At 57.7% G+C, this 23,412-nt stretch overlaps 1 protein-coding gene across 4 annotated transcripts in view; it reads right to left on the bottom strand.

Annotated features, from left to right (window-relative positions):
- EXD3 (exonuclease 3'-5' domain containing 3) overlaps positions 1-23,412 on the bottom strand; it is an 82,649-nt gene that overhangs the window by 18,810 nt on the left and 40,427 nt on the right. For all 4 annotated transcript variants that reach the window (XM_066366574.1, XM_066366573.1, XM_066366575.1 and 1 more), the window contains 12 exons: positions 23,166-23,266; positions 19,301-19,374; positions 19,144-19,182; positions 17,204-17,370; positions 16,734-16,857; positions 16,299-16,509; positions 14,495-14,604; positions 13,890-14,052; positions 13,650-13,804; positions 13,016-13,177; positions 1,083-1,136; positions 763-894 (listed from right to left, as the gene is read on the bottom strand). In XM_066366574.1, the coding sequence (XP_066222671.1) occupies positions 763-894; positions 1,083-1,136; positions 13,016-13,177; positions 13,650-13,804; positions 13,890-14,052; positions 14,495-14,604; positions 16,299-16,509; positions 16,734-16,857; positions 17,204-17,370; positions 19,144-19,182; positions 19,301-19,374; positions 23,166-23,266 (1,492 nt within the window). The remainder of the gene's footprint in view (positions 1-762; positions 895-1,082; positions 1,137-13,015; positions 13,178-13,649; positions 13,805-13,889; positions 14,053-14,494; positions 14,605-16,298; positions 16,510-16,733; positions 16,858-17,203; positions 17,371-19,143; positions 19,183-19,300; positions 19,375-23,165; positions 23,267-23,412) is intronic.

Genomic DNA, 23,412 nt, shown 5'->3' with positions numbered 1-23,412 from the left:
CCCACCCCCTGCAGGGCCAGGCCGAGAGGCTGCATCACCTCTCCCTCATCCAGATAGCCTGGGGAGCCCGCGCCCTCAGCCAGCACCTGGGCCAGCCAGAGAGGAGGGGGGGTGCCCTCCTAGGGTGAGTGAGCGTGGGGCCACCCGGCCCCAGACCCCTCTCGGAACCCTCGCCTGGGGAGCTCCTCACCCAGACTTCTCTAGAGGTCAGGGTGGTAGGTACCCAGTGGCCGCCTGTGGCTGTGGACGTCGCCCTTGGAAAATGGAACACACCCTTCCCACCCCCGGCCAGACAGGACTTCCGAGGGCTTCCTGTACTCCAGCCAGAAGCCCCGTGGGAGGCTAGCCCTGGGCACACAACATTCCCCAAATCCTCCGAGCTGCTCCCCGGACTGCAGCCACTCACCTCGGCTCCCTCTTGGCCCTAGGCTGCAGGGTCCCCCCGAACCCTCACCCGCCTTGTGTGGGAGGAAGTGGAGGAAACACCACCAATGAGGCAGCGACGACTGCTCAGAGGAGCGGAGGCGCCAAGGCATGCGGCCTCTACTGTCCAGCCGTCCACCAGGGACATGCCAGGTTCCCCCTGGCAGCCCCACAGCTCACGGCAGCCCCACAGCTCACGGCAGCCCCACGGCTCACGCACCGGCCCACGGCTCACGCACTGGCCCACAGCAGCCCCACAGCTCACGGCAGCCCCACAGCTCACGGCAGCCCCACGGCTCACGCACCGGCCCACCAAACCCTGGGACCCGCAGGACCTACCGGGCAGCGGCTGAAGATGTCTGCGGGTGTGACACGCACGTGGAAATGCCTGAGCACGGCCTTCGCCTGCTGCCGGGCCTTGAGGGAGCAGTCCACCCAGAGGCAGCGCCCAGCCCCGACCTGGGCCCGGAGCTGCGAAGAGAGGCGGCCACTGAGCCCAGAACCGTCTGGGCTGCCCCACTTCCCCTAGCTCTGGCTTCAGGAGCCTCCCCGCGGCCCACCCGGAATGCGGCACTACCGGGTGAAGTCTACGGCCGCCGGCCCCGTGGCAGAGCCTGCACTGGGGGTGGCTGGAGGCCTGGGTGTGGCGGGGTCCTCACCTTGTGGTACGGCAGGCCCGACGTCAGGATGATCCTTCCCTCCCGTCTGGCGACCTGTGCAGGAGGCGAGGGCGACCGGTGAGGGGCAGGCGGCCTCCCAGGGCTGGGCTGCTGGGTTTCCCCTGAGTGGCCTCTGCCGGGGACCCGAGAAGCCAGCTCAGTCCCGGGCATGGTCTCGCTCTATAGGTCTGGTCTTAGAACCATGCAAACATTTTCCATCATTGCGAACCACATTGCATTTAAAAAGCAATCTCTACAAACCCAAAAGAGAGACTTGTTCTAGGGACACAGAAGCACGCGTGCTGCTGACCACACATCTCTAGGTGCTGCGTGGAGACCGGCAGTGGGCACAGCCCTGCAGGGTCCTGCTGTGGGCAGCGACGCTGACGTTGTTATTCTGAAATGTCTGTGTGTGAACTGTGACACAATGCACACCAATGATGCTTATGTTGTGAGTGTGAGGATTTTCAGCTGAGAGAAAGGAGCTATGGATAAAACCAGAGATTTTACAATGAACCCCAGATCTGAATGAAAAGCTTCAGTGTTTTTTGTTTTTTTTTTAGCGAGAGAAACAAGAGAGAGGGACAGATAGGGACAGAAAGACAGGAAGGGAGAGAGATGAGAAACATCAATTCCTCGTTGCGGCACCTTAGTTGTTTATTGATTGCTTTCTCATATGTACCTTGACTGGGGGGCTACAGCAGGCCAAGTGACCCTTTGCTCAAACCGGAGACCTTGGGCTTCAAGCCAGTGACCATGGGGTCATGTTTATGATTCCACGCTTAAGCCAGTGACCCCGCACTCAAGCTTGTGAGCCCGCACTCAAGCTGGCGACCGAGGGTTTTGAACCTGGGTCCTCTGTGTCCCAGGCCAACACTCCATCCGCTGTGCTACCACCTGGTCAGGCAGTATAAATTTATATATATATATATATATATATATGCATATACACACAAAAATTTTATATCTGCATATATTTTTATATATGTATATGTATATGATATATGAATATGTGTGTGTATGTGTGTGTGTTTCATGCTCTGTCTACTGGGAAAGCGTAGAAACAAGAACCAACCCTGCAGCTGAGAGCACCCTGCGCCCAGACTGGTTCATAACTAGGTTTCCTGATAAAGGAAAATAAGGGCTTTTTGGAGAAATAGCTAACTCCGTGTCTCAGGCAGAGAATGCACGCAACGAAGCTGGAACATCTCCTCACGTCAGAAGGCAAAGAAGTTATCAAAGTCTACGAGTGTCACGTCAAAAGGATTCAGGATCCAGTGAAGGCTCCCACATGCCACAGGGGGACAGTATGCCCCTCAGAGAGGTGACAGCGGCAATAGGCAGAAATGTCACACACAGCTCCGCTGTGTGTTTCACATGCTTCCTTAAACATCATTAGTTATCTTTGAGGATGCAGGGGCCGACTCAAGAACGTAACAGCTAAACAATAAAACTCCTAAGAGAAAACTAGGGGAAAAGCCAGGCGATCGCATTTGGCAGTGATTTCTTAGCTATAGCACCGAAAGCAAAGACAACAAAATTAAAAATAGATAAACTGAACTTCATGAAAATTAAGGACTTGTATACATCATAGAACACTATCAAGAAAGTAAAAAGACAAACAGACTGGGCAAAGATATTTGCAAATCATGTATCTTGTTGGGAAGGAATGTTCAGAATCTATTAAGAACTACGACTTTGATTAACAACAATAATGAAAAGCAAACAACCCAATTAGAAAATAGGCAAAAGACTCGAAGAGATATCTCTCCAACGAAGACATACACGTGACCAGCAAGCACAAGAAAAGATGACCCGCATCGGCAGTCAGGAGGGAAACGCCAGTCAGAACCGCAGTGGGAGACAATCCACACCCACTAGGATGGCTTTTATTTAAAACAAAACCAGAAAGAAAAAAAAAAGGAACATCGGTGTTGGTGAGGCTGTAGAAACTGGAGTCCTCATGCACTGCTGGTGGGAATGTCCCATGTTGCCGGCCGCTGTGGCAACAGGACATAGAATGACCCTACGGTTCAGCAATTCCACTTCTCGGTATCCTCCCCAAACAATTGTAAGCAGAAACTTAAACAGATACCGGTGCTCTTCTAAGGTACATAATAGCGTCATTCACAACAGCCGAAAGGTGGAAACCATCCAAGTGTCCATCAATAGGTGAATGAGTTAACAAACAAAAAATACACACACACACACACACACACACACACACACTCACACACGGGATTTATTCTGTTTTAAAGAGTAAGGAAACTCTGGCACATGCTCCATCGTAGACTGACTTTGAAGACATTATGCTGAGAGAAATAAGTTAGACAGCAGAGGACAAATACTGTGTGATTCCCCTGAAATGAGGCACTGATGGGAGTCAGAGTTACAGAGACAGAAAGCGGAACGGTGGGTGGCCAGGAGTGGGGGAGGGGACGATGAAGAATGGTTGGTCAGTGGGGACAGAATTTTTGTCTGGGCTGATGAAAGTTTTCTGGAAACAGATACTGGTGATGGCGACACAACATTGTGAATGTACTTCAGGCCACCGAATTATAAATTGCAAATTGTGATTAGGATGATAAATTTTGTGATGTACATTTCACCACCAAAAAAAAGGGGGGGAGAATAAAGCAATAAAGCAAGTGATTATTTTTAGTGATAACACATAGACACCTATGTGATGAGTAACAAATGTGTGCGTGCGTGTGTGTGTGTGTGTGTGTGTGTGTGTGTGTGTGTGTGTGTATGTGAGAGAGAGAGACCGAGACAGAGACAGAGAGAAGAACAGACAGGGACAGACAGGAAGGGAGAGAGATGAGAAGCATCAGTTCTTTGTTGTGGTATCTTAGTTGTTCATTGATTGCTTTCTCATATGTGCCTTCACTGGGGGGGGGTGGGCTACAGCAGAGTGAGTGACCCCGGGCTCAAGCCAGCAACCTTGGGATTTAAGCCAGCGACCATGGGGTCAAGTCTATGATTCCACGCTCAAGCCAGTGACCCTGCACTCAAGCTGGTGAACTCAGGGTTTCAAACCTGGGTCCTCCGTGTCCCAGTCCGATGGTCTATCCACTGTGGCACTGCCTGGTCAGGCATGAGTAACAAAATTAAAAACAAACAGAACTGAAGTAAATATGAGGAAAGAACCAAATGAAAGGGTAGTCAAGAGAGAAAAAACAACAACCGATGAGCTCCACAAAAAAATGACAAAGGGCAACAGCAGACATGTCAACAGCAACAGTGGACACCAACCCACAGTGGGCTGTTCTCAAGTTTCTGTCAAACTGCAATCATAAACCCAGCCACACGTCCTCAGGACAGAGGAAAGAGAAAGTGGTCCAGGGGAAATGGCCCCAAGGAAAGGACACGGCCAAGGGAGATCTTTTGAACAAGAAAGGCCTTGCTGCTTCTTCTCTTTCTTTTTTAGTGTGAGAGAGAGGCAGGAAGGGAGAGAGATGAGAAGTATCAACTCGTAGTGGCATTACATTAGTTGTTCATTGATTGCCTCTCATATGTGTCTCTAGCGAAGCCAGTGACCCCCTGCTCAAGCCAACAACCATGGGCTTTAAGCCATAGACCTCTGGACGATAGCATGGGGTCATGTCTATGATTCTACACTCAAGTTGGAGACCCTGCACTCAAGCTGGATGAGCCCACACTCAAACTGGTGACCTCGAGGTTTCAAACTTGGGTCTTCAACATCCCAGGTTGACGCTCAATCCACTGTGCCACTGCCTGGCCAGGCTAGAGCTTGCTTTTTCTTAGAGCAAGGTCTGTCCTGTCTGCGCACATCCACACAGCATAAACTCTGAAGGCCATCATACACATAAAACAAACACAATGTCTAATTTGTAGAATTAAAAAAAAAACACATTTTGTTAAAATGTTGGAAGGTAGCCTGATTGGTGGTGGCACAATGGATAGAGCTTCGACTTGGGACACTGAGGTCCCAGGTTCGAAAACCCGTGGTTGCCAGCTTGAGCATGGGTTCATCAACATGATCCTATGGTCTCTGGCTTGAAGCCCAAGGTTGCTGGCTTGAGCCCAAGGTCATTGACTTGAGCAAGGTCACTGGTTTGACTGGAGCTCCCTGGTCAAGACCCGTATGTAAAGCAATCAATGAACAACTAAATTGACACAACTATGGGTCGATGCTTCTCATCTCTTTCCCTCCCCCTCGCCTCTCACTAAAAAAAAAAAAAGGCAGGAAAATAACAGTTAAGATGGAAAGTGCTGAGAAAGCTAAACTGAGCTAAGACCCCTGTACTAAATTTAACTTTAGAAAATGTGAACTGAACTATACATGTTCAAATTTCTAGAGTGACCCTTAAAAGAACAGAAATAGAACTTATAACTTTGAAACTGACAGAAGGCAATGTAAAACAAGGTGATAAAGCTAACAGAACCTCAGGGGGAAAGCCAGGACAAATAAATGGAAAGCACAAACCAGAACAGTGCAGCTAAAAAGAAAACGAGCCATACAACTAAACCCTTATTATATCACTGACTACAAAAAACGTAAATGGACTAAATTAAGTGGAAAAGCAAAGACTATCAGACTAGATATTTTTTTAATCCAGGCAGGAGCAGTTTATAAGAAATATACCTAATACCTAAGATTAAAGGAAGGTTGAAAATGAAAGCGTGAGAAAATGATATGTAAATAATAAGCAAAGAATGCCGGAGAAATGGTATTTTAACATTAGTTTAAATAGACTTTAAGGTAAAGAGTTTTACTAGAGCCAAAGAGGTTCACTTCATAATTGTACAAGATTTCACTCAACAGAAAGATATACGAGTACTAAAAATTGTGCACATATGCACCTAATAACATAAATTAAAAAAAAAATAAAGTAAAAATAAAAACAAAAAACAAGTAAAATAAAGACTGACATGACCACAAAGAATTTAATAACTCCGCCATCACAGGAGACTTCAGCACAGCTCTCTCGGTCTTTGATAGAGTCAGGTGGAGAAATAGTCAAATAAGATACCGGTGATTTGAGCAACACATTAAGTAAACTTGGTCTGTTGACTGTGACTGTGTGTGTGTGAGTGTGTATGAGAGAGAGAGAGGACCATGACTGTAGAGCAGGGGTCCCCAAACTTTTTATACAGGGGGCCAGTTCACTGTCCCTCAGACCGTTGGAGGGCCGGACTATAAAAAAAACTATGAACAAATCCCTATGCACACTGCACATATCTTATTTTAAAGTAAAAACAACAAAATGGGAACAAATACAATATTTAAAATAAAGAACAAGTAAATTTAAATCAACAAACTGACCAATATTTCAATGGGAACTATGCTCCTCTCACTGACCACCAATGAAAGAGGTGCCCCTTCTGGAAGTGCAGCGGGGGCCGGATAAATGGCCTCAGGGGGCCGCATGCGGCCCGCGGGCCGTAGTTTGGGGACCCCTGCTGTAGAACATGTATTCTTTTAAAATCCACGCAGAACATTTATGAAAAGGACCACCCCCTTGGCTACAAAGCAAGTCTTTGTAGATATCTAAACTGGCAGTGTACAGAACAAGCCCCCACTGGCTACAATACAGTTAGGTAAGAAATCCATTCTAAAAACATAACTGAAAAATCCCCAAATTCTAAGTTTTCTGAAATTAGGAGACAGCATTCTTAAAAAAATAATAATAAGTCAAGCAAATAATTATAACAGACACTCAAAAATTATTAGAACTGAAATTAAAAAAAAAATTAAGGGAAACACAACATCTCAAAACAAAACTGATAGAATGAAGTGAAAACAGTACTTCAGGAAAAATTTATGGTCTTGACTGTTTACATCATAAAATTTAAAAGCCTGAAAATTAAAGCGCTAAGCACTCCACTTGGAAATAACCCCAAGAAAGCAAAGGAAGGAAACTATAAAGATAAGAATGGGAATTAATGAGATAGAAACCAAAAAATGCAATAGAAAGGACCAGCGAGGCCAAATCCTCGTTCCTTGAACAGACTCACTAAACGGACGGGTCCCTGGAGGACGGAGTGAGAGGGGCACAGGGTCCCCGGAGGACGGAGTGAGAGGGGCGCAGGGACCGAGGGGCACAGGGTCCCCGGAGGACGGAGTGAGAGGGGCGCAGGGACCGAGGGACACAGGGTCCCCGGAGGACGGAGCGAGAGGGGCGCAGGGACCGAGGGACACAGGGTCCCCGGAGGACGGAGTGACAGGGGCGCAGGGACCGAGGGACACAGGGTCCCCGGAGGACGGAGTGAGAGGGGCGCAGGGACCGAGGGGCACAGGGCTGAGCACACCTCCCAGAGCCAGCCGAGCTCCACTCCACCGAGGGTCCCAGCAGCTGTGCTGTCTGACATCCCAGGGACAGGCATGGATTACCAGAGTGGCTAAGAAGAGGCAGGCGGCTCAGCAGCCGTGTGACCCTGACTTACAGGAGCCAGCGCCAGGCATTCCTCCACCAAGCACCAGGCCCGGCACGCCTGGCCGGAGGACACTGTGGAGCAGACAGTCCATGTGCGCTCCAAGTCGCCGGAGACGGAGGAGAGGAGAGACTCCACCCCCTCAACGTGTCTAGAAGGCCAGAAAAGAAGGTGAGGGAAAAAGATGTTCCACCCTGGACGTGCTCCTGAGACAGAGCTGAGCTTCCAAAGCAGCAGCTCAGAGGACGGCAAGTCGGTGCCGAAGGGTCATGTCGGGAATGTCGTTCCCCTCGTTCGAGGTGGGAGGGCATAAGCCTCCACGATTCTCTCAGTGAGTAAGACAAGGAAAAGAAACGAAACCCCGTAAGGGTCGGACAGGAAGGATGAAAACTGTCATTGCTCATAGATGGCATGCCTGCACACAGGACCCCACAGCACGGACAGCCAGTTCAGGAGAACCTGAGAGAGTTTCACAAGGTTTCTGGACATAAGCTGGACTCTGAGGCAGCTAGGAACCAGGGCAGCCGTAGTTCCAGCCTCAGCGGAAAACAGAACGGCACAACTTATTACAGCAGCAAAAACGCCAAGTTCCTGGGGCCACAGCTAACAAACCACACACCAGAGCTTCACGGGAGATGTGAGTCCACGTCCTGCCCGAGACACACCAGTGCCAGCAGCTCCAGGCTCCTCGTCTGCTCTCACCCTCCCCAGGCCTCGCCTCCCCGGTCTCCAGGGAGCTACCTGCCAGAGCGGCACCAGGAGCCTTGAGCAGACTCCTCTGAGGGTCCTCCAAACCGACTCACTAGAAGGACTTGGGTGTATGGTGTGCTCGTGGCCAGTTCTGTAATAGACAGGCACGCGGGCAGCAGTGGTCACCTGGACATGACCCTCTACACCGGCGGCGGGGTAGCACACGTGTGGTCTGTCATGCAAGTCCACTGGAGACGCAGACCCCGAGGTCACCCAGGGGCGGTCGCATGGGAACCCTTTGCCGGGCACAGACCCGGTTGAAGACTCCCAGACGGACTGCAGGGGTCCATGCACACCACCCCGTTGGACGGTCCAGGGAAAGTTTTATATCAACCAGCATGGCTACCGGATGCCAGACGAGGACCAACCCTGTGTATAGGCCTTCCTGAGGAGAGTGTCACACACACACTCGCCCACTCGTCCCTGCACGAGGCACGTGACAGAGCAGGAGGCTCTGCTGACCCCTGAAGGACACACAACCTGTGAGCCCTCAGCACCGGGCCTGAGCACCTGTATTTCTATCAACGTCTTCCAGGCTTTTTCCATCGTGGGTGAGGAAGACGGGGTCCAGGCCCGGCCTCCCACTTGCTGGGGACCCTGGGTCCCCTCAGGGCCGGTGGGAAGACACCTCTTCCCAGCGGCTGGGCTGCTTGACCGCTGATGCCTGGAGTCCTTGAGAAGTCAGGCTGACAGCTCAGTCTCAGCTCCCAGAAGCTGGAAACAACCCAGGCTGGGGGACAGATGGGTTTTCTACAGGGACAGTGGCTGGGGCCACCAACGGCACATTTCCTGGATGCTGGGACCAGGCCTCTGGGAGAGGTGGTCTGTGAGGGGCTGGAGACAGGGGAGAGAGTGGACATCCGCTCACGCATGCCAGGGGTCAGCACAGGAGGCGGGGCTCCGACCAGGCAGGATATTGGGGTTTGCCCTCCCACATGGGGGGCTTCTCTCTTCTCCCAAACTCAGCTTCCTCATTAGTGAGGTTGGCCCCAGGGACAGCCAGGGATGTTGCCAGCTGCGCCAGGGCTGAAAGCCAAGCACGCATGCTCGCAGGAACCGCGGGTCTTCTGCTACACAGGGTGCCTGCTGACCAGCCAGCCCAGCTCTGCTGTTCCAGGTCCCCGACAGCTCCGTCCTCGCGGTGAGCCTGGGGACTGCTTCCCAGAAGAACAGTTCCAAATCCATCAAGGAAGACCCATACTAGAGATCACAGGGTCAGTACGGCTGCTTTTTTTTTTTTTTTTTTTTTTTTACAGAGACAGAGAGAGAGAGAGATAGGGACAGACAGACAGAAATGAAGAGAGATGAGATGCATCAATCATTAGTTTTTTGTTGTGAGATCTTAGTTGTTCATTGATTGTTTTCTCATATGTACTGTGATCGTGGGCCTTCAGCAGACCAAGTAACCCCTTGCTCAAGCCAGCGACCTTGGGTCCAAGCTGGTGAGCTTTTCTTTTTTTAATTTTATTTATTTTATGACAGAGAGAGTCAGAGAGAGGGACAGACAGGAAGGGAGAAAGAAAGCATCAATTTTTTGTTGCGACACCTTAGTTGTTCATTGATGCTTTCTCATATGTGCCTTGACCGCGGGCCTTCAGCAGACCGAGTAACCCCTTGCTCAAGCCAGCGACCTTGGGTCCAAGCTGGTGAGCTTTTGCTCAAACCAGATGAGCCCTCACTCAAGCTGGTGACCTCGGGGTCTCGAACCTGGGTCCTCTGCATCCCAGTCCAACGCTCTATCCACTGAGCCACCGCCTGGTCAGGTAGTACGGCTGCATCTTACAGCAGTGATTCACACGGGCAGGACGTGGGAAGGCTGTGTCCACAGCCACGGCCCATCCGCACAGCGGCCCACTACTCGCCACAAAATGAGACGAAGGCTGACAGAGGCTCCGACAGGGAGAACCCGGACGACAGGACGAACCCGGACGACAGGACGAACCCGGACGACAGGGCGAACCCGGACGACAGGGAGAACCCGGACGACAGGACGAACCCGGACGACAGGGAGAACCTGGACCACAGGACGAACCCGGACCACAGGGAGAACCCGGACCACAGGGAGAACCCGGACGACAGGAAGAACCCGGACGACAGGAAGAACCTGGACGACAGGGAGAACCCGGACGACAGGGAGAACCCGGACGACAGGGAGAACCCGGACGACAGGAAGAACCCGGACGACAGGGTGAACCCGGACGACAGGGAGAACCCGGACGACAGGACGAACCCGGACGACAGGGAGAACCCGGACGACAGGGAGAACCCGGACGACAGGAAGAACCCGGACGACAGGGAGAACCCGGACGACAGGGAGAACCCGGACGACAGGGAGAACCCGGACGACAGGACGAACCCGGACGACAGGGAGAACCCGGACGACAGGACGAACCCGGACGACAGGAAGAACCCGGACGACAGGGAGAACCCGGACGACAGGACGAACCCGGACGACAGGACGAACCCGGACGACAGGGAGAACCCGGACGACAGGACGAACCCGGACGACAGGACGAACCCGGACCACAGGGAGAACCCGGACGACAGGACGAACCCGGACGACAGGGCGAACCCGGACGACAGGGAGAACCCGGACGACAGGGAGAACCCGGACGACAGGACGAACCCGGACGACAGGAAGAACCCGGACGACAGGGAGAACCCGGACGACAGGACGAACCCGGACGACAGGACGAACCCGGACGACAGGGAGAACCCGGACGACAGGACGAACCCGGACGACAGGACGAACCCGGACGACAGGACGAACCCGGACGACAGGGCGAACCCGGACGACAGGGAGAACCCGGACGACAGGGAGAACCCGGACGACAGGAAGAACCCGGACGACAGGGAGAACCCGGACGACAGGGAGAACCCGGACGACAGGACGAACCCGGACGACAGGGAGAACCCGGACGACAGGACGAACCCGGACGACAGGGAGAACCCGGACGACAGGGAGAACCCGGACGACAGGACGAACCCGGACGACAGGACGAACCCGGACGACAGGGAGAACCCGGACGACAGGACGAACCCGGACGACAGGACGAACCCGGACCACAGGGAGAACCCGGACGACAGGACAAACCCGGACGACAGGACGAACCCGGACGACAGGACGAACCCGGACGACAGGACGAACCCGGACGACAGGGAGAACCCGGACAACAGGGAGAACCCGGACGACAGGACAAACCCGGACGACAGGGAGAACCCGGACGACAGGGAGAACCCGGACGACAGGACGAACCCGGACGACAGGGTGAACCCGGACGACAGGGAGAACCCGGACGACAGGGAGAACCCGGACGACAGGACGAACCCGGACGACAGGGTGAACCCGGACGACAGGACGAACCCAGACGACAGGACGAACCCGGACGACAGGACGAACCCGGACGACAGGACGAACCCGGACGACAGGACGAACCCGGACGACAGGGAGAACCCGGACGACAGGGCGAACCCGGACGACAGGGCGAACCCGGACGACAGGACGAACCCGGACGACAGGGTGAACCCGGACGACAGGGAGAACCCGGACGACAGGGAGAACCCGGACGACAGGACGAACCCGGACGACAGGGTGAACCCGGACGACAGGACGAACCCGGACGACAGGACGAACCCGGACGACAGGAGGCCGAGGGAGAGAAGCCAGCCGCCAAAGGCCACACGGACGATGCCACATAAAGAAATGCCCGGAACAGGCACATCCAGGGACAGAAAGCAGATTGCCAGGGGCCAGGGAGTGACCACTTCATGAGTGACCATTCTCTAAAGCTGACCAGGGACTGGGTGCACAGCTCTGAGGATACAGTAAGAGCCAAGGGACGGGAACGTGGCCGGGTGAGTTCTATCTCAATAAACCTATTAAAGAGACATTTACCATCCCAGTTCCCGCCCCGGAACTGAGAGGCAGCTGCCCAGGCCCAGGGCAGCCACAGCCCAGCCTCTCCACGCGTGAGAGTGGGGGTCCCTCCGCGCCCACCAGGCTGGCACTGACTGCACAGCATGCCCTCCTCTGTGCCTTGGGCCCTCTGGCGGATGCTGCCCGGCTCCCTGTGTCTCTCCCAGCCAGCCGCGCTCTGGTGGCTGTTTGGTAGGACACGCGCACGGGAAACGCCTGGACACGCAGTTCCACTTTTATCTGGTGAATGTGACTTCCACACAGATGGCCAGACAAGTTTCTGTGGAAAACCAGACACATGGCTTTGATCCCTGTGACCCATGTGGTGGGGTCATCCCAGAGCTGCCCTCCATGACAGGGTGCTTCCTCATGACCTTGGGGCTGGTGCCCCCCAGTGGAGCCCTAGTGTGGGCGTGGACAGAGCCCAGTGTGGAGGGCACCCGGCCTGCACACACACACACACACACACACACACACACACACAGGGATCCACCCTGGCTTCTCAGAGGACAGGAGGGCTTATGGGTACACAGCGATTCCAGGTGCCACAGGACCCGGGGCAGGGCCATCAGGGTCTGCCTGTGTCAAAGGAGCCGCAAGTGCCGTGTGGCCATTGCCATGTCTGGGGCCCCAGGGGTGCTGTGCCTTCTGCCCCGGGGTGGGGTGGTCCATGCAGCACAACACACAGAGCCCTGCTCCCAACAGAGCCCAGCAGGCTGGGACACAGGGCCGGCGGGCAGCACAGAGCCCTGCCTGCTCACCTCACAGGCTGGGACACAGGCCCCGGCGGGCAGCACAGAGCCCTGCCTGCTCAACTCACAGGCTGGGACGCAGGGCCAGCGGGCAGCACAGAGCCCTGCGTGCTCACCTCGGCCGCAAGGCGGTGGTCCTCCCCGGAGCTCAGCACCAGCACGTCTGCGCCCAGACAGCGGAGGCTGCGCGCCAGCCCCTGCAGCATACTGTCACACACCACACGGAAGGCCCTGGCCGGGACCTCGGGGGCCGTGTCCGCATCCACAGTCGCAGGCGCCTGCAACACAGCCCCGCTCAGCAGCCTGCGGCCCCCCGGGCCCACCCTGGACTCGGTGGGGAGCGGGGGCCCCGGGGTTGCTCGGTGGGAAGTGAGGGCCGCAGTGTGGTCACTCTTTTTAAAAAAACTTGATGAAGAGAACCGTGAGAAATATGTGCTCAATGCAGAAAACCGGTAAAATGATACCGAATCGCCCACACTGGACCCCAAGGGTCGCATGCACATTTCCTGGGGGTCCCGTGTGCACTGAAGCAGGGTTCAGGGCTCAGGGGACACACCAGGCCTGGACTCAGGAAGGGCTGGACCTTCCTCTGGGAAGTGACCCACACTTTGTGTTCCTTCGCTCCAGGTGGAGTCCAGCTAGAGGGGCCCAAGCCCCCCGCCCAGCCCTCCACACCTGCGAGGCCCCCATTGTACGGACGGTGGTCCTCCCTCCGGACAATCCTGTGAAGGGTCCCGGGGGCTCTGTCACCTGCCAGGCCTCCTGCGGGTGGGGCGGCTCTTGAGCCCCTGCTCTCTCTCTGCGTCCTGGCCTCAGGCCCCTGGCCAGGTCCTCCGACAGGTGGAAGCGGGCAGGCTCTCTGCACAACGCCTGGTACACCTCCAGCAGGCAGTAGGCATCGGCAGCTGGGTGAGCAGGGGCCAGCCTTAGCCTCCCGCCTGGGGGGCCAGGGGTGTAGGAGGCATGGGGGGGAGGGCACAGGGCGCACACCTGCATACAGCAGCTGCCCCTCGTCCAGCGGCCGCCGGTCCCAGTTGGAGAGCTGCTGTGTCTTGTCCAGGGGCTTACCCAGCGCCTGCTGCACCAGGAGGCTGAGGCCCCGTGGACCCACATTGGCATCCACACCTGGGACAGGCATGCCGGCCACCCGGATCTGCAAGAGATTGTCCTCAGGCTGAGGCCTGTCCTGGGGAGAGGACTGCCACCACCCATGCCCTCGCGGCCCCACTCAGGGCTCTTGGGAAGGTCCTGTGCCCCACAGCGGTCAGTGCAGGGACAGAAGGGCGAGGATGGCTAAGGCTGGCAGTGCTGGGGGTCTCAGGGTGATGGTCACTGCCCACCAGTCAGCTCTGGGGCTGACTGATGTCTTAACTCCCAAGATTCACGCTGAGAGCTCCCACAAGGAGCCCAGAGCAGGGCTGGTTCTGGGGAAGTCGTGGCACCTGCAGGGACCCCCTCCCGGGGGATCCCAGTCTGGGCCTCTGGTCATCTGTGGTCAGGGAGCAGGGCTGGGGCCAGGAAGGCACTGCGAGGACAGACACCGCCAGCCTGAGGTGGTGGTAAGGACCCCTCCACCCCCCGGCCCATGTGCTGACCTGCCGGTGCACCTGCAGCAGGTCCAGGCCGCCCTGCAGCTGCTTCTGCATGTGGGCCAGGGCTGGGTAGGAGGTGCCCAGGCTCTTCAGGTCCCCTGCCATCCCGTAGCCTGTGGGCAGGGCCGCTGGCGATGGGCACCCCAGGACGGGGCCCTGACACCCCCAGCACCCTCCCCAGGCACCCAAGGACGGGGCCCCGACACCCCCAGCACCCTCCCCAGGCACCCACACAAGGACGGGGCCCTGACACCCCCAGCACCCTCCCCAGGCACCCCAGGACGGGGCCCCGACACCCCCAGCACCCTCCCCAGGCACCCCAGGACGGGGCCCTGACACCCCCAGCACCCTCCCCAGGCACCCAAGGACGGGGCCCCGACACCCCCAGCACCCTCCCCAGGCACCCAGGACGGGGCCCTGACACCCCCAGCACCCTCCCCAGGCACCCAAGGACGGGGCCCTGACACCCCCAGCGTCCTCCCCAGGCACCCAAGGATGGGGCCCCGACACCCCCAGCACCCTCCCCAGGCACCCAAGGACGGGGCCCCGACACCCCCAGCACCCTCCCCAGGCACCCAAGGACGGGGCCCCGACACCCCCAGCACCCTCCCCAGGCACCCAAGGACGGGGCCCCGACACCCCCAGCGTCCTCCCCAGGCACCCAAGGACGGGGCCCCGACACCCCCAGCACCCTCCCCAGACACCCCAGGACGGGGCCCTGACACCCCCAGCACCCTCCCCAGGCACCCAAGGACGGGGCCCCGACACCCCCCAGCACCCTCCCCAGGCACCCCAGGATGGGGCCCCGACACCCCCAGCACCCTCCCCAGGCACCCAGGACAGGGCCCCGACACCCCCAGCACCCTCCCCAGGCACCCAAGGACGGGGCCCCGACACCCCCAGCACCCTCCCCAGGCACCCCAGGACGGGGCCCCGACACCCCCAGCACCCTCCCCAGGCACCCAGGACGGGGCCCCGACACCCCCAGCACCCTCCCCAGGCACCCCAGGACGGGGCCCCGACACCCCCAGCACCCTCCCCAGGCACCCCAGGACGGGGCCCCGACACCCCCAGCACCCTCCCCAGACACCCCAGGACGGGGCCCTGACACCCCCAGCACCCTCCCCAGACACCCCAGGACGGGGCCCTGACACCCCCAGCACCCTCCCCAGGCACCCAAGGACGGGGCCCCGACACCCCCAGCACCCTCCCCAGGCACCCCAGGATGGGGCCCCGACACCCCCAGCACCCTCCCCAGGCACCCAGGACGGGGCCCTGACACCCCCAGCACCCTCCCCAGGCACCCAAGGACGGGGCCCCGACACCCCCAGCACCCTCCCCAGGCACCCCAGGACGGGGCCCCGACACCCCCAGCACCCTCCCCAGACACCCCAGGACGGGGCCCCGACACCCCCAGCACCCTCCCCAGGCACCCCAGGACGGGGCCCCGACACCCCCAGCACCCTCCCCAGGCACCCCAGGACGGGGCCCCGACACCCCCAGCACCCTCCCCAGGCACCCCAGGACGGGGCCCTGACACCCCCAGCACCCTCCCCAGACACCCCAGGACGGGGCCCCGACACCCCCAGCACCCTCCCCAGACACCCCAGGACGGGGCCCTGACACCCCCAGCACCCTCCCCAGGCACCCCAGGACGGGGCCCTGACACCCCCAGCACCCTCCCCAGACACCCCAGGACGGGGCCCTGACACCCCCAGCACCCTCCCCAGGCACCCAAAGACGGGGCCCCGACACCCCCAGCACCCTCCCCAGGCCGCAGGGACAGGCAGGGTGGGGCTGTGCGCACCCAGCTTGGTGATGGATGGATCCGTGAGCAACCGGGACACCAGCCGGAAGAAGGCCTGGGACTCCTGTCCTTCTGTTGGCCGTGAGAGTGCGGGCAGGTCCAGCAGGAAAACACAGCCCTCAACGGCCACCTGCATGAGTGACGCCCGGGGCCGGTCCCCAGCGCAGAACGAGGGCCTCCACTCCAGGTCCATGCTGACCACCTGGCCAGGCTGCAGACGGAGGGCCACTTGAGTGGGCGTGGCCGAGGACTGGAAGGACACAGCCAGCCTGCCCGGCCCCGTGAGGTCCCACACAAGCGAGGCTGCCCCTAACTCTGCACAGAAGAGGTCAAGCCCCTAAACCAGCCCACGGAGGCACCGCAGGTGAGCACGGTGGGTGCCGGTGTGGACAGAACCCCTGAGCCTTGATGAGCGGCCCCCAGCCGGCTACGCACCTGCAGAAGCTCCTCCTCGTGCCTGGCCAGGTCCTCCCATGAGGCCAGGAAGTGGACATCCTCCCTGGCTATGGGCAGCTGGTAGTAATGGTCCTTCGTGTCATCAAAAGGTGCCTCGGCCGTCCTGGGAGGAGCACAGCTGTGGCCACCTGGTGTCCCAGCCCCCCTCCCCCACGCCCCCAGCACATCCTGGACTGGCCGGGCTGGTGTGCCCTCTGGGCCTCCTTCCACATGCCTCCACCCTCCCGGACTAGGGGCCTCTGGGTGTGCAGCCAGGTGACCGGGTTCCGGAGGAGCAGAGGGGCCTTCCTGTCTCATCTGCTCTGCGTCCGCATTCTGGGAACGAGGGTGCGCGCCCCATTCTTAGTTTTCTCTGTTTCTCATTTCTAAGCCGCTGGTATACACCACTCGAGCGACAGGGGCCCAGGGGTGTGTCCTCCTTGCCCCCCACAGGCCTGGGGTATGCTTACCGCTCCTGCAGCCTGAGACGGCCGAGCTCCGCGGCCACTGAGGCGGGCAGCCGCTCCTCGGGCAGCAAGAGGTCCCGGGCGCACTGGGCCACGGTGGCCGCGTCGCCGTGAGAGGCCAGCAGCTGCAGCAGCTGCCCCTGGAGCCACTCGCTAGGCCCCAGCAGGCCCTAGGGACGGGCGGGAGGCGGCTGTATCACTGGCTGGGCAGGGGGTTGGTGCCCACAGTCCTGCAGCCCCGGGCCCGGACCTCACCCTGAGGCCTAGCCCGCCTTCAGGAGGAGGGGCTGCCTGCCCGAAAGGCCAGCCGAGGCCCCATGATCCAGATGCTCGAGCCACGACGCCCACGACGCCCACGCCTGGGCCCGCCGTCCCTGCCCTGCCCGCAGCTGAGGCACCCTCCCCACGTGCGTGCCGCCTCCCACTGCCACGCTGCCAGGCTCTCCAGGACCCGGCAGGGCTCCTCCTCTCAGGCTGCCGGGACGTGAGACCAGCAAGCCTGCGGGAGCATGGTGTGGCTGTGCCCCTCCTCCACCCACCCCTGCAGCGTGGCTCCTGACCCCCTGGCCGCCCTGTCTTCCCCTCGGCACCTCCTCACCCCTGCCCTCAGCTGGCCGTCATGCTCAGGGGAGGGTGAGGTCATGGGACATCCCTGAACCCAGTCCAGAAAGTGGACAGGGGCAGTCTGTGGGCAGCAGTGACCATGGGGGACTCACAGGGCTGCTTTCCCATCAGCTGGCTGCCCCACACCCGTGTCCAGTGTGGGAGCGGAGGGGCTTCCCATCCCAGTGTCCACTGAGCCCAGGACACCTGCACCAGTGGGTCCTAGCAGAGGGTCTCGGGCCTGGCCGAGTCCTGTGTCCATGAGGTCATGGTGGTGCAGCTTGGTGGGAGGGAGGGGAGTTGGAGCCCCTCGCCCCCCCTCCTCCAGACTCGGAGCTCACGCGCTCCCTGAGGAGGCCCTGCTGGCCTGCGGGCCGGGCACAGTCCCCGACAGCGCTGCCCCCAGCAGCCTCAGGCCCTCCGCTTCCCGTGGCTGCAGCTTCCCACGTGGACGACAATATGTGGAAACCCCTCCACATTCTTCAGGATGTCCGCTGCCCTTCCGGCAGGCTCGGCCTTGGCACCCAGGGGGGACCGGCCTTCCCGGCCTTGCGCTGGGGTTCGCGTTCCTCTCTGGTGACTCACTACACTCCCACCCTGTTATTCCAGGGGTGGCTCAGCACTGCCCCCCACTGGATACTACTCAGGACAACAGATGGTGTGCCGTCTCCCAGGAGGAGGTGACCAACCCTACTGACCAGCCCCTGTGTGCCTTGCACCCACGTCCCCATAGACCCCACCTTCCTCAGGGGGCTATGTCATCCCTGTACCCTCAATGATCCCAGGGGTCAGGGGACAGCCCTGTGCCTGTGATGACCCCAGGGGTCAGGGGACATCCTAGTACCCACGATGACCCCAGGGTCAGGGGACAGCCCTGTGCCCACGATGATCCCAGGGGTCAGGGGACAGCCCTGTGCCCGCGATGATCCCAGGGGTCAGGGGACAGCCCTGTGCCTGCGATGATCCCAGGGGTCAGGGGACAGCCCTGTGCCCACGATAATCCCAGGGGTCAGGGGACAGCCTTGTGCCCACAATGATCCCAGGGTCAGGGGACAGCCCTGTACCCGTGATGATCCCAGAGGTCAGGGGACAGCCCTGCCTCCAGCTCAGGCCTAAAAGACAGAGGTGGTGCCTCTGCTGGGAAGGGAGGGGCCTTTCTCTGCACCTTCCTCACCAACCTGCTGGGGCCTTTGGACTGCACGCATGGTCCACAGGTGTGTACACATGAGCCACACACCACACGCCTGGTCTGCACACACGCACATACTCTCAGGGGCTCCCCCCCAGGCCTCCCGTGAGTGAGTGCCCACACCAGACCAGGGCTCCCACTCCAGACTCACCCGCACATGGTCAGCCCAGTTCGCCTGAGACATGTTTCTCTGCAAAGGAACACCAAGGACACCTTTTCCAGAGGCCATGCTGAAAGAGCGGCACGGCCTCGCTAGGCCCCTCACTCTGCCGCAGGCCCCGTTTCAGGCCTCTAACGGGCGCACGCACCTCCACAAAGCGCTTGTAGCACAGGTACCGCAGGGCGGCCAGGCGCTGCTGGGCGGCCACGTTGGGACACGACGCTGAAAGAGAGGGTGCACTCAGGGCCAGGCCTGCCGGCCCCCACCCCGCCCTCTCCCCGCCGTGGCCTCGGCCTCTGTTGGCTCCCACACGACCTCCAAGCCCCCGAGGGGACTTGGGACACCAATCCACAGATTTGAAAAGCCCAACAAGTCCCAGACGGGATGAGTGGAAGGAAACCCGTAACCATCTCCTGACGGAGAAACCGGGCGCAGCGGGACGGGGCAGATCCTCACGGCAGCCGGAGCAAGAAGAGCAACGCCTTCCAGAGACGAGGCCTTCGTCTCCCTTCCAACCACACACTGCAACCCAGCCAGCGGGCTCGTGTCAGGCAGACCGTGGTCTCTGACCAGAGTGAGATGAACCCACTGAGCCTGAGAGTGAACTGAAATGTCACGTAGCTTGGAAATGAAGCAATCAATTTCTAATTAGCCCATGGATAAAAGGAAACAATATATAAGACAAATGATCTTGAGCTACACAATAGTAAAAAAATCACATATACTGGCCCTGGCCGGTTGGCTCAGCGGTAGAGCGTCGGCCTGGCGTGCGGGGGACCTGGGTTCGATTCCCGGCCAGAGCACATAGGAGAAGCGCCCATTTGCTTCTCCACCCCCCTCCCCTCCTTCCTCTCTGTCTCTCTCTTCCCCTCCCGCAGCCGAGGCTCCATTGGAGCAAAGATGGCCCGGGCGCAGGGGATGGCTCCTTGGCCTCTGCCCCAGGCGCTAGAGTGGCTCTGGTCGCGGCAGAGCATCACCCCCTGGTGGGCAGAGCGTGGCCCCTGGTGGGCGTGCCGGGTGGATCCCGGTCGGGCGCATGCGGGAGTCTGTCTGACTGTCTCTCCCCGTTTCCAGCTTCAGAAAAATACAAAAAAAAGAAAAAGAAAAAAAATTTAAAAAAAAAATCACATATACTGAAACTTGAGGAATGTATCTAAGAGAGAAGATGGCTTCACATGTAGCGTAGTGGACTGGGCGGCGCATCTGAGAGACAGGATCAAAACAGCTCGAAGGAGGGCAACAGAAGCAAAAACCAACATGTGGGACGACATCAAACTAAAACCTCACAGCAAAGGAACAGCAAGGAAATGAGCGGCAACCTCTGGAGCGGAAGGTTACCTGCACACCACGTATCAGCTAAGGGGTCACTACCCGAACTATGTAAGGAACTCACACAGCTCAACAGCAAAGGAAACAAAAACAACATCCTCCCCCCAGATAATCTAATTTAACAGTGGGCAGAGGAGTGGGGTTAGACGTTTTCCCAAAGAAGACATCCAAATAGCCAACAGGTACATGAAAAAAAATTCTCAACGTCACCCGTTGTCAGGGAAACGCAGATAGAAACCACAATGAGATATCACTTCACACCTGTTAGAATGGCCGTCATCAAAAGACAGGAGGCAACTTTTGGCAAGGGTGCGGAGAAAAGGGACCCCCCCCCCCCCACACGCACTGTTGCTGGGAAAGTAAGCTGGTGCAGCCACAGTGGAAAAGAGTGTGGAGATTCTTCAAAAAATTCAAGAATAAAAGTACATTATGATCCAGCAATCCCACTTTTGGGTGTTTAACCAAACCAAATTTTTTTTTAAATTTTTTATTTATATTTAGAGAGGAGAGAGAGAGAGACAGAGAGAGAGAAGGGGGGAGGAGCTGGAAGCTTCAACTCCCATATGTGCCTTGACCAGGCAAGCCCAGGGTTTCGAACCAGCGACCTCAGTATTTCCAGGTCGACACTTTATCCACTGTGCCACCACAGGTCACCCACTTTTGGGTGTTTATTTGGAGGAAATGAGTTCAGGATCTTGAGAAGATATCTGTGCATACAGAGTAGTCAAGGCATGGAAATAATGTATAACCTAAGTGTCCATCAACAGAGGAATGGACACAAATATGGAATATAGATACATACCATGGAATATTATCCAGCCACAAGAAAGGATGACCCTGCCATTTGTGAAAACACGGATGGACGTTGAGGGCGTCGCACTGACTCACAGGTTGCAGAGGTGGGGGGTGGGGGGTGGGGAAATAGGTGAAGGCAGTCAAAGGTTACAAACTACCAGTTAAAAGAAAAGTAACTCCCCAGGATTTGCTGCACTGTGTGGTAATGAAAGTTAACAACACTGTATCCCGCAGATGTTAAAGGTTTCCATCGCAAGAAACAATTTGTAACTAGGCGTGTGATTGATGTTAGCTGAACTCATTGTGTGGTGACCATTTCATAACACTTACAAATATCAAATCATTATGTTGTACACCTAAAACCAGTACAATGTTATCTGTCAATTATATCTCAAAACAACTTGGGGGAGGAGGCGGGGGGAAAAAAGCTAGGTCTTTGGAAAAGCTAAAACTTCAAGTGAGATGGATCAAGAGAAATGAAAAGAAAGAGAGAGAGAGAGAGAGAGAGAGAGAGGAGGCCCAAATAGCTCATCTCCAGACTGCTGTGGACGTTTGGAGGATAGCAAAGGGATAAGGAACTGTGGACAAAACACACAAATCCCTCCCAAAACACCCTGGCTGAGACAACGCAGGAGTCCGGTTTCCACAAGGAAAAGCATTGGGTTCACGGGGCCATTTCTACCCCAATTTTGAGGAAGAAATAATTTCAGTCTCAGACAAATAGCCTCGGAGGAAAAAGGAGCTATTGTCCACCTCATTTTCAGAGGATAGCTCAACCTCATCCACAACACCAGATGCAGACACTACATGAGAGTCCACTGTGAACACAGATAAAAAAAAAATCCCTCAATAAAGAAAAAGCTGGCGAACGGCCTGGCGATGGACATCCACAGTGCTGCAGCCTGCCGGACACGTCACCCGGAATGACAGTGCTGCAGCCTGCCGGACACGTCACCCGGAATGACAGTGCTGTAGCCTGCCGGACACGTCACCCGGTGCTGGACACGTCACCCGGGATGCAAGGCTAGTTTACCAGGGCAAGGCCAGTCGACGGAGCCTGCCACCTTCACAGACCAGACAGAAAAGAGCAGCTCACCCCGAGCGTTGCAGGCAGGAAGGGCACGGGATAAAATGCAACATCCATTCCTGAACAACAGTAGGAATTGACTAAGATGTCCATAATCTACCTGACCAGGTGGTGGCACGGTGGACAGAGCGTTGGACTGCGACTTGGAAGGCCCAGGTTCAAAACCCCAAGGTCGCCAGCTTGAGCGCGGGCTCATCTGGTTTGAGCAAGGCTCATTAGCTTGAGCCAAGGTTGCTGGCTTGAGCAAGGGGTCACTCGATCTGCTGAAGGCCCATGGTCAAGGCACACATGAGAAAGCAATCAATGAAAAATTAAGGTGCCGCAATGAAGAATTGATGCTTCTCATCTCTCTCCCTTTTGGTCTGTCTGTCCCTATCTGTCCCTCTCTCTGTCTCTGTCACACATGCACAAAAAGATGCCCATAATCTAATAAAAAAGGTGAAATCTATAAAACACCATTTACCTTTGAGGTGTGCCCGGGATCACTGTGGGGAGGAGGAAGGGGGAGGGGGAGGGGAGCACGGGAGGGTGGGCACAGTGCCAGCGCTACCTCGCCCGCCCTCACCTAGAGGCCCAGGCGCCCAGGAATCACCCCAGGTGGGCAGAGGGGGCTCACGGCTCCCTCTGCTGTTCTATGACCAGGCCCTGAGGTGGGCTGCCAAGGGGGAGCAGGGGGAGCCAGGAAGGGAATGGCCAGGGTCAGTGGGTCCTGGGCAGCCCGAACCCCGGGCAATACCAGCCGTGGCGTCCCTGAGCGCACAGGTGGGCCCAGCGCCCGTCCCACCTGCTGAGCCTCCCTCACCTGGGTCCAGGCAGTACCGCTCCAGCAGGCGCAGGACCCGGCCGGTCAGCACGTGGGGGCTCAGCCTCTCCAGCCTCAAGGAGGTCACCTGCGGGTACCTTCTGCAGGAGAGAGACACAGCTCCTGCCCGGCCTGGTTTTTTTTTTTTTTAAATCAATGCCCTTAAGATGGTCCTTTCCGCCCGGCCTGGGTTAGTGCAGTGGATAGAGCATCGGCCTGGAATGCTGAGGTCACTGGTTGGAAACCT

This window comes from Saccopteryx leptura, chromosome 2, assembly GCF_036850995.1.
Source record: "Saccopteryx leptura isolate mSacLep1 chromosome 2, mSacLep1_pri_phased_curated, whole genome shotgun sequence".
In the NCBI taxonomy this organism is placed as follows: Eukaryota; Metazoa; Chordata; class Mammalia; order Chiroptera; family Emballonuridae; genus Saccopteryx; species Saccopteryx leptura.
This window is presented reverse-complemented; position numbering and strand designations above follow the sequence as displayed.